At 56.6% G+C, this 10,870-nt stretch overlaps 1 protein-coding gene across 1 annotated transcript; it reads left to right on the top strand.

The window, feature by feature from the left end:
* The first annotated feature begins 2,818 nt into the window (after window positions 1-2,818).
* On the top strand, window positions 2,819-10,624 carry S1PR2 (sphingosine-1-phosphate receptor 2). The gene is made up of 2 exons (XM_043911454.1): window positions 2,819-3,000; window positions 8,080-10,624. Exon 2 carries the CDS (start codon window positions 8,122-8,124, stop codon window positions 9,178-9,180), a length of 1,059 nt encoding a protein of 352 aa, XP_043767389.1. The 5' UTR covers window positions 2,819-3,000; window positions 8,080-8,121; the 3' UTR covers window positions 9,181-10,624.
* The last annotated feature ends 246 nt before the right edge of the window (window positions 10,625-10,870 follow it).

Genomic DNA, 10,870 nt, shown 5'->3' with positions numbered 1-10,870 from the left:
ATTTCACTTGGCATAAAGCCCTCAAATTTCATCCATGTTGTTGAAAATTACAGAATTTCTTTTCACATTGGTGGACAATATTCCATTATGTATATGTGTATGTGTATATATATGTATATTTATATGTGTGTGCATGCTCACTCAGTCGTGTTCGACTATTTGTGACCCCATGGACTGTAGCCTGCCAGGATCCTCTGTCCATGGGGATTCTCCAGGCAAGAATACTGGAGTGGGTTGCCATTTTCTACTCCAGGGAATCTTCCCAACCCAGGAACTGAACCCTCATTGGCAGGTGGATTCTTTACCCCTGGGGAAACCATATGTATAAAGGAATCTTACATCTTTATCCATTCATCTGTTGACAGACACTTTTTTCCATACCTTGGCTACTATGAATAATACTGAAACTGATGTGGGAGTGCAGATACCCTTTTTTGTCATTTTGCTTTACAACACTCTGAAGTATGTGAGACATACGAGGAATTCCCTGGTGGTCCAAGGGTTAAGACTCCTCACTTTCACTGCCAAGAGCCTGGGTTCTATCCCTGGTTGGGGAACTGAGATCCCACATGCTGTACCGCACAACCAAATACACAGAAGAGTGTACCTACCTTCTCCCTCTTTTTTCTTACACTGTCTGGGTATCAGGGCTTCTCTGGTGGTTCAGACAGTAAAGAATCCGCCTGCAATGTGGGAGACCTGGGTTCCCTCCCTGGGTTGGGAAGATCCCCCAGAGGACGGCATGGCAACCCACTCCAGTATTCAGTAATCCACAAAGAGTCGGACACTACTAAGTGACTAAGCACGCGTCTGGGTACAAGCAGTCTAACTTTCAGTTTAACTGATCACTTAATTTTTTTTTTACCACATGGCTTGTGGGAATCTCAGTTTCCTGACCAGAGACTGAACCTGGGCCATGGCAGCGAAAGCCCCAAGTCCTAACCACTGGACCGCCTGTGAATTCCCTCAACATAACTTATTGTTGGAACAGGGCAAATATGTACATGTTACAAAAGTCAAAAGATACAAAAGCACTCACAGAGTGAAAGCTGTGTCCCTCCCATGCCCTGTCCCCTATCTTTCAGTTCCTCTCCCAGGAAATTTATCAGTTTCTTCTTTCTGTAATACTTTAGATATTCTGAGCAAGTACGTGTGCATGCTAAGTCGCTTCAGTCGTGTTCAACTCTTTGTGACTCTATGGACTGTAGCCCGCCAGGCTCCTCTGTCCATGGAATTCTCCAGGCAAGAATACTGGAGTGGGTTGCCGTTTCCTCCTCCAGAGAAAACTTCCTGACCCAGGGATTGAACCCAAGTCTCCTGCAGCTGTTATGTTGCACGAAAATTCTTTACCACTGAGCCAGTGGGGAAGCCCTGAGCAAGTATAGTAGAACATCAACTTGGGACAGGGAGTTTTATCTGTTTTGTTTCCTGATATATCTCCAGCCATGTGTGTCTGGCACATGGCAGGTGCTTACTGTATTGTGGTAAGTAAACATATAAGCAGATGATGTATTCATTTCCATAAATAGTGCCTTTCTGAACATAAGTTCCATGAAGCGGAGGACTTTTTTCCCTTTTCTGTTCACTGCTATGCCTGTGCGTGGGATCTCGGTCACTCAGTTATGTTTGACCCTTTGCGACCCCATGGACTATAACCTGCCAGGCTCCCTTGTCCATGGAATTTTTCCAGGCAAGAATATGGGAATGGGTTGCCGTTTCTGAAGGAGTGAGGGACATATTGTCTAGTCCCTGATTTCACACACACACATCAGTAAATGCTTCCTCTCTGCAGCCAGGCACACAGAGATGCCCAGGAAAAGCTGAGTGAGGAAAAAATGGGAAACTAAAGAACTGGCTAGGACTTCCCTGGCGGTCCAGTGGTTAAAACTCTGTACTTCCACTGCAGGGGGCATGGGGTTTGATCCCTGGTTGGGGAATTAAGATCCTTCAAGGCTCAGCCAAAGGGGAAAAAAAACAAAACAAAACAAACAAACAAAAACCTAGATATAAGACTGGGAACCAACTTGAAAAGCAATAATTAGCTTGGGCCTGCTGGTCGACCACAAGGAGAGTACTCCATGGACAGAGGCAGTGGAGGCTGCTGAGTGCTCCCAGTCTTCTAAGGCAGATGGCCCAGGGCCTCAATTCTGGGGCCTTATGGAGGCAAAAACCAATCCATTCTTTGTGGCAGGGCCTAGCAATTACTGGGCTTCCCTGGCTCAGTGGTAAAGCATCCACTTGCCAGTGGGTCCTGGGTCAGGAAGATCCCCTGGAGAAGGAAATGGCTACCCACTCCAGTATTCTTGTTTGGGAAATCAAAATCCCAAGGAGGAGCCTCGGGCTACAGTCCATGGGGTTGCAAGAGTTGGACACCACTTAGCGACTAAACCACCGCCATCATCTAGCACATAATAGGAACTTGCTTATTTGTTGGATGAACACATAGCGGGCGCTTAATGCGTATTTGATGTGTTGACCTTAGTAGGTGCTTCGTGGCTCCCTGCTGAATAAGTAAGGCAATTCCTTGCCCTCCTGCAATTCCAGGATCCCAGGCAGGGGCCAAGAGTATATCTGCAATCCAAGACAGTTATTTCAGGTTGAGGCCACCTGGGCAGGAGCGACTGGACAGTACGGGGCTGCGCGACTTCATGCGCTGGCCGGTTCTCACGGGTGGGGGCTGGGAGGGGGCAGGGCTGTAGGTGGGGGTGCGGACAAAGGGACCCTGCGCGCCTCCCCCACGCCCGCCCTCGCGCGCGCCCCGCTGAGCTGATCACATCTGGAATTCATTGCTGCAGCCGCCGGCCGGAAAGGAGGCGGAGACAGGGCGGGGCGAGTGGGGGCCAAGGCGGCTCTTCCCTCCGTGCCCCTGAGTCCCCAGTCCCCAGCCCCGGGACGCAGAGGAGCCCGGCGGGCAGTCCCAGCCCCTGCCGCGGCCGTCCCGGGGGACGCAGGCGCCAAAGCCCCTCCGGCCCGGGCAAGGAGCCGGGTCGGCCTAGCCAGGTGAGCGTGCGTGGCGAGGGGGAGGCAGAAAGGGCGGGCCTCGGTCCCCGGAGGTCTCGGATCCGAGCTAGGAAAGCCCGCCAGGGGTCGGGGGCTCCCGGGGCGCGCACGCACTGCCGGTCCTCCGGCTGCACCCAGGGAGTGGTCATCGTGCGCTCTCTCCACGACCCTAGGAGGCCCCATTGCCTTGGCCGCGAACCCCCAGACTGAGTTCCCCTCCTTCTCCAGCGGCAGGAAGTTGGCCGGGAGGAGAAGGCGGAATCCAAGCGCTTTCGGTCGGAGACTGGGAGGCAGGATGCCGTGCCCCCCGGACCAGGGGTTTGGGGACTGTATATGGGGGAGGGGAGGACGCCCCTCTTTGCTGACTCCGGCTGGACGAGGGCGAAAGGTGCTGCGCGCCGCGGTACAACCAAGGGGCGGGGCCCCCGAGGAGGGCAGATGCCCACCTCCTGCGCGTCTGGTCCTCTGCCTCAGTTTCCCTGAGTAGCTCATCTCTTCCAATCCTCCGCCCTGCCCCCCGTGGAGTCGTGACTTTGTTCTGAAAGGAAAGTGAACCTGACTGCGTGGCTTCGGCGCCTCTTCTTTCCCCTGGGGCCTGGGGAACGGGCGCGGGCCCAGGCACGCGTGGCGCGGACCCCGCGCGGTTCTGGGCCCAGACGAGCGTGGGAACCTCGCCCACTCCTTCGGGCACGAGTTGACTCACAGGGGATTTCCATCCCCTCACCAGACTCTGCCCTAGTCAGACACTCCAGGCGCCACGCGCTGAGCCCACGGTGTCCCGCGTGGAGCAACACGGGCGCGGCACTCGCGGCGCAGCTGTCGCTGGGCCCTCTCCCCGCCTCTCCCCAGTCCTCTGGGAAGATCGAGGCGGGGCCCCGGGCTGGATGCACAGGCGTCCCCCACCCCCACTTGGAGACTTGGGGGTCCCCTGCGTGTGGCTGTCGCGGAAGAAAGGAGGCGCGGCCCCAGAGGCAGCCAGTGTGGATACCGTGCATTCCACCGCCAGATAAGGAGGCCGAGACTACTGCCTGAGGGCGGGGGCGGGTTGTGCTGTGTCTCCAAGGAGACGCTGGGCTTCGCCTGGTGGGGGTGGCCTGCCCGCGGACCAGAGGTGGCTGTCGCCTCCTTTACTGTTGTCTGAGCCAGGGCTGAGTTTAGGAGCTTCCACCCTCGGGGGCCCTCATTCACTTGTTCATTCATTCATCTATTCATCCATCCATCCATTCATCCATCCATCCCACACATTTTCTGAGTGCTTTCTAAGTATGCCAGGCATCCTTCCAGGGGCTGAAGGATTTAGCTGCTGGCCTCTGACACACATTCAACCATGGAAGTTGACAAAAAACAAGAAATACAATGATAATTTCTGAGATTGGCGAGTGCTGTGAATATAGTAAAAGACGCTGTGATAGAAAGGGCCTAGGGAAGGTGGCTAGGATAGCCTAGCGGTTAGAAGCCACTAAACAGAAACCTGAGAGGAAGGCCATGCCAGGTGAAGAAACAGCAGAGGCAAAAGCTCTTAGGTAGGCATGGGGCTGAAACGTGAGAGGCCAGTGTGGTCCAGTGGAATGGCTCTGGGGGAGAGTGGGATGAGTGGAGGTGGGCAGGGGCCACTTTGGATACTGGGGAACCAAGGAAGAGTTTGGAGGTGAGGAGTGACATATTGAAGCTATAAATTTAAAAGCTCCCCCTGGCTGCTTCATGGAGAATGGCAGTATAGGGGGGCATGGATGCATGCACGCGAGCTTAGTCGTGTCTGACTCTTTGTGACCCCATGGACTGTAGCCCGCCAGGGATTTCCTCTGTCCGTGGGATTTCCTAGGCAAGAATACTGGAGTGGGTTGCCTTTTCCCCCTCCAGGGGATCTTCCTGACCTGGGGATTGAAATGCAGGCAGATTCTTTACCACCGGGCCCCCTGGGAAGTAGAGGGCAACTGAAGGGAAACTGAGCCCAAGGGGATACCCTAGGGCGAGGGGCATGAGACCTGTGAATGCCCAGAGGATCAGTAACCACAGGGCATGCCTCCATAGAACTTGCGGGAGGGGCTTCTGGAAGCCACTGAGACTTCCTCCTGCCTTCCTCTCTCCTAATCTCCCCCTGAACAGTCTTGGTGTGTCTCCCTTTCCTTCCCTCCAAACCCCATCGCTTGTCCCTCTTGCTTCAGGCCTGGCCATTCCCCAGTGCTGAACCTAGTGACCGCTTACTGAGCATCTGGGAGGTGACTGCCTTGATGAAGGTGAAGAGGAGTCAGGCCCTGCGTTAGCCACGCCTGGGAGCCTGATGCAGGGAGGGGAAGCAGGCCAGGCCTGTATTTACCTCAGGGTGACTGTGCCAGCTCCAGCCTCCAGACCCTGGTTCCTCTTTCTGGGAATCGTGAACCTGCCTTAGGCGACGTCCTAGTGGAGAAGAAAGAGGCACTCCTCTTCTCTAACTAACCACCCTTCCTTCTGAGGCTATAAGAAGTGAGGGTAGTCTCCCAAGGAAGAAGACGACATTTTGGTCAGTCCCTGGGGTATGAGGACTGAAACCAGTTCTTATTTCTCTAGGAATCGGCCATAAATCTTTCTCTGGGCCACCAGACAGGAGAGGGGTTTGAGGGGCGGTGCAGGGGGCACACCCTGGGCTTCTAGCCCACCAGCAAGGGTGCTTCCCAGACCTGCCACGGGCCCTCGATTCTCAATTATGATCCCCAGGAGGGGGCCAGTAGGCCAGGGCAGCCCGAGGGTGACTGGTCGGGGTGACCCAGCGGTCAGGCTGTGGTTCAGACTCTCCCGGGGGACATCCACACAGTCTTAACAAATGTCCTCGAAAAGAAATGAGCTCAGTAGTGCAAGCCATAGAGCGCCCCCAACTGGACCAATCAAATGTCGAGGATGCAAAGCTCCGGCCAATAGTCCTGAGTTGCTCAAAACTCTGAGATTGAAAATGAGCCAATCAGAGCGCGGGACTGTTTCTGGCCGGACTGTCGGTCTGGGAAGGCCCAAGACTTGGGCCAAGCCCGCTGCAATGGGCAGAGGGCATCAGGGCGCCTGGGCCCCGTCCGGCAGGGGAACAAGGGGCCTCTGTGTGGCGATCTGGGCGGAGCGACAGTCCCTGGGGATGCGCACAAGCCTTTCTCTGTTCCCAAACTAGGACGGATGTCCTTTTGCCCAGGGGGAGCAGCTGCCTCTGTCAGGCCCGGGGCCAGGGCGCCCCTCCGAGGGGGTGTCCGAGACTGAGATGGCTGGACGACCCCGGAAGCCCCTCATCATTCCCAGGCTCACAGAGAACCGGCCTAACCAGCCTTTTCTGGAACCGGTGCTCCTGGCATGCACGTGTGGTCCTTGCAAGGCATGTTTCCAGGGACTTGGGGAGGGCTGTTCCCGCGCCCTCCCACTCCATTAACTAACTGCTGGTCTGGAGCTTCCTCCTGGCCCCCCTTGTGGCCCCCGTGAAAGGCACACCCTACACCAGTTCCTCTGAGACCACCTCCCGGCCCCCGCCCCAATTCCCAAGCTGGGGGGAGGCCATGGTATTGGCCTCTCACCCTCTCTGCCTACGCGCTCCTTCCCGCCCCCTCCCCCCACGGCTCAGTTTTCCTTGGCAGAGGGGTGACTCAGGCTTTCATGGAAGGGAATACCGTCCCCTCCTCTTCCCCGCGGGGCTGAACGCCCCCTCACCACTCACATGACTTTGGCCCAGCTGCCCCATCCTCCCAGCCAGGACCTCCCAGACGGGTCTCCTGTGGCTCCCCCATCCCATCATCCCCTCCCAGCCTTCCCCACACCGGATGTGACTGGAGAGCAAGGACTCCACCCTGTGTGTTCCAAGGCTCTCACATCTGGATTTCATCCTGGCTGGGGAGGAGGGTGCCACGGGGCCCTGCCCACCCGGCTAAGACCCTGTGTCCCAGGGCAGGGCTAGATGGTGCTGATGAGAACAGGCTGTTGTGGACTCTTGCCCAGCTGGCTCCCTCGGCATCCCCTCCCAAAAGACTGGGAAGAAGGCACCTAGTCCCTCCCTGTGGCATGGCAGGAAGAGGGGAGCTAATAATATTAGCTAATATTTATTGTGTGCCTGCTATGTGCTAAATGTGCTGCAAGTATCATTCAACAGGATTTTCCCATCACCCCTCTGAAATGGGCTTTCTTCTCCCCATTGCACAGATGAGGCCACTGAGACCTAGAGACCAAGCATCAAGTGACTTGGCCCAGCGTTCCACACCATGTCAGATGTGGGAGTGGGGCTGAACCCTGGATTGCCTGCAAGGTCTATGTCCTTGAAGATGATGTGACCTCTGTGATGCTCAAACCTTGGGGCCGCCCAGGTGTCTCCCCAAAACCTTATCTCGGGAACACCCAGGGCCTCTAGGCTTAAACCCAGCCTGAAATCCAGAGCAGTGGGTGGTAATGAGCAGGGGATGGTGCTATCAGCAACCAGCATCTCGCTGACCCAGGTTGGCAGGCGGCACGGGGCCCGAGGCTCCAGTGTATTTGAGAAAGGAGACAAGCCTCCAGGTTCTGACTAAGACTCCCTGTCTGGGTGGGTGGGTAAGGCTTCCAGAAGTCCACTTCACGTCTCTCATGCCCGTTAGGGGAGCTTCTGTTCCTTTGCAAGACGCTGTAGCCTAGAGGTTTTAGTCGCTTTGGAGTGGGTCTCTGAGGCTCTGCCACTAAGTAGTTTTGAGGCTTTGGGAAAGTGAATTGACCTCTCTGGGTTTCCCATTGGTAAAGCAGTGCTCATTTGCTCAATTGCTCAGTCGTGTCTGATTCTTTGTGAACCTGTGGATTGAAGCCCGCCAGGCTCCTCTGTTCATGGGATTCTCTAGACAAGAATACTGGAATGGGTTGCTATGCCCTCCTCCAGGGGATCTTCCCCACCCAGGGATCGAACCTGCGTCTCTTGCCTCTCTTGCATTGTCAGGCTGATTCTTTACCACTAGTGCCACCTGGGAAGCCCCCCCATTTGTAAAGCAGAGATGATGATAATTCTGACTTCATGTGACAGAACTGGAACGTGAACCACAGCCCAGTCCAGAGTCAGCCCAGGCTGCAGCCACAGCACTGACCTGTCTGTCTGTCTGTGTTTTCTCTCTGCAGCATCAACAGCCCCATGGCCCCAGCTGGCTACTGAGCCCCACCATGGGCAGCGTGTACTCAGAGTACCTAAGCTCCAGCAAGGTCAGGGAACACTATAATTACACCAAGGAGAGTCCTGACACGAAGGATACGCCCTCCCGTCAGGTGGCCTCGGCCCTCATCATCCTCCTGTGTTGTGCCATCATAGTAGAGAACCTCCTGGTGCTCATCGCAGTTGCCCGCAACAGCAAGTTCCACTCGGCCATGTACCTGTTCCTGGGCAACCTAGCGGCATCAGACCTGCTGGCGGGCGTGGCCTTCATAGCCAATACCTTGCTCTCTGGTTCTGTCACACTAGGGCTGACGCCTGTGCAGTGGTTCGCCCGCGAGGGCTCTGCCTTCATCACCCTCTCCGCCTCTGTCTTCAGCCTCCTGGCCATCGCCATTGAGCGGCACGTGGCCATCGCCAAGGTCAAGCTCTATGGCAGTGACAAGAGCTGCCGCATGCTGCTGCTCATCGCGGCCTCATGGCTCATCTCGCTGGTCCTCGGCGGCCTGCCCATCCTCGGCTGGAACTGCCTGGGCCATCTGGAGGCCTGCTCCACCGTTCTGCCGCTCTACGCCAAGCCCTACGTGCTCTGCGTGGTGACCATCTTCTCGGTCATCCTGTCGGCCATCGTAGCTCTGTACATCCGCATCTACTGTGTGGTCCGCTCCAGCCAGGCTGATGTGGCCGCCCCACAGACACTCGCCCTGCTCAAGACGGTCACCATCGTGCTGGGTGTCTTTATCTTCTGCTGGTTGCCCGCCTTTAGCATCCTCCTCTTGGACTATGCCTGTCCGGTCCGGACCTGCCCCATGCTCTACCAGGCCCACTACTTTTTTGCCTTCGCCACCCTCAACTCGCTGCTCAACCCGGTCATCTACACGTGGCGCAGCCGGGACCTGCGGCGGGAGGTGTTACGGCCACTGCAGTGCTGGCGGCAGGCGGCAGGGGTGCAGGGGCGGCGGGACGGAACCCCGGGCCACCACCTCCTGCCCCTTCGCAGCTCCAGTTCCCTGGAGAAGGGCATGCAGATGCCCACGTCACCCACATTTCTGGAGGGCAACACAATGGTGTGAGGGGCAAGTGGGCTGACAGCCAGGCCACCATGGCAGAGTTCCGTGGAGAAGCTCCGGGGACCTGGGACAGAAATGGGGCTGTGAGGGGGCAGGGATTGCCAAGTAAGATGCCCCCATTCCACAGACCTGGGTGATGCTGAAGATTTTTCATGCTTGGGACGGTCAACTGAGGCTTTGACCAGTCAGATGGCACAGCAGCAAGCAGGGTCCTGGGGCTCAGCATGGTGACCTCTTTGAAACTGGATCGTGGGGAGGACCGGGGACGGGGGTGGGGTGGGGGAACCTGGAAAGGACCTGAGTGACAGCAGGCAGGTGCTCGAGTGGAACACAGCATAGGAGCCATTTCCAACCCCAGATGAAGAATGTCAACATTTCGCCTGACCCTCCGCCCTGTTTCTGACTCCCCTCTCTGAATTTACCATCCCCCCTTGCCACCTTCTTCTGGCCACCTCAGAGCCTACTCCCCTGGAACCACTGCATCCCGAGGGGCTGGAGACCTCCTCTCTGATCTTTCTGGGCGGCCCTGGGGCAAACAGTTCCTGGCCTCAAATCCACAGCTTCCCCAAATGTCACCAGCTGCCACTCTGGCAACTTCTTCCCTTTCTTTTCTTATTCTACAGGAGATGCCAGGAAACCACGTGGGGGCGGGGGGGACTAACCCCCATTCTCAGACCTCATTGGCCAGATTGCACTACTGGGGGCTCAGAGGAGTCACCCAGGGCTGGGAAAACTGGTCTGGGGGCCTGAGGAGGGCTCTCCCATTGGGGCAGGGTGGAATAGGAGAAAGTGCTAGGGGAGCTGTTGACACCACACCTCCAACCCCCCATAAAATAACCACCCTCCCTCAAGCGCCACTCACTTCCAGACCCACCAAGGTACCCAATCTAGGACAGGACAGCCTTGAGCCCCCTGTGCCTCCTTCCCAGCTACACCAGATGGAGCACGGGGGTGGGGGTATCAAGGACAATGGTGGGATGCCCTCTCTTAACCCACTCCAGAAGGACTTTGCTAAATCTGTGGATGGAGGGAAGGGATATTGCGGTACAAACATATATTTATGCGCGTCTGTCAGTGTCTGTGCGTGTGTGTGTGTGTATGTGTAATATATGTGGTCCCCTCCTCTCGCCATGTCTCCCAGGATGCATGCTATTTTGTCTCCTCTCGTCTGTATTGAAGCTGCCAAAGAGAGGTCTGGTCCTGCACCGACCCCTTTGTCATTGCTGGCTTATCTCCCCGCTGGAGAGCTGGGGTGCAGTTCACCTAGGGGGTGGGGGGAAGGAACCCTCATGCCTGAAAGTGATTTCTTGTGACTGCAAAGGCTGGGGGAGGGGATCTCTGGGGGGGCAAGGAGCCAGTTGGGGGCTCGTCTCCCCTTACACAGCTCCCCAGATGCCCCTCCTGCCTGAGACTCAGGCCCAGGCCAATAAACGGTTCAGTGTCTCTTTCTGGTGGTGGTTGTCTTTTGAGGTTTAAGGCGGCGGTTGCCCCATTAGCACCCTGGGGGTGGGTGGGGGCAGGGAGGGTGGCTGCTATCCAGACCACTCATCCTTTTCCAGCCTTCTGGTTCATTCTTTCCCCCACCCCTCGCCCTGTCAGAGCCAGGATCTCAGCGGCTTCTGAGAAAACTGGGTAAATGCTGACGTCCTCCCCACCCCCGGGCAGTTGTCTGGCCCCTCCCAGTGATTGATTA

The sequence above is a fragment of the Cervus elaphus genome, chromosome 9 (assembly GCF_910594005.1).
Source record: "Cervus elaphus chromosome 9, mCerEla1.1, whole genome shotgun sequence".
In the NCBI taxonomy this organism is placed as follows: Eukaryota; Metazoa; Chordata; class Mammalia; order Artiodactyla; family Cervidae; genus Cervus; species Cervus elaphus.
Note: the sequence above shows the minus strand (reverse complement) of the source record. Positions and strands in the feature narration are given on the sequence as shown.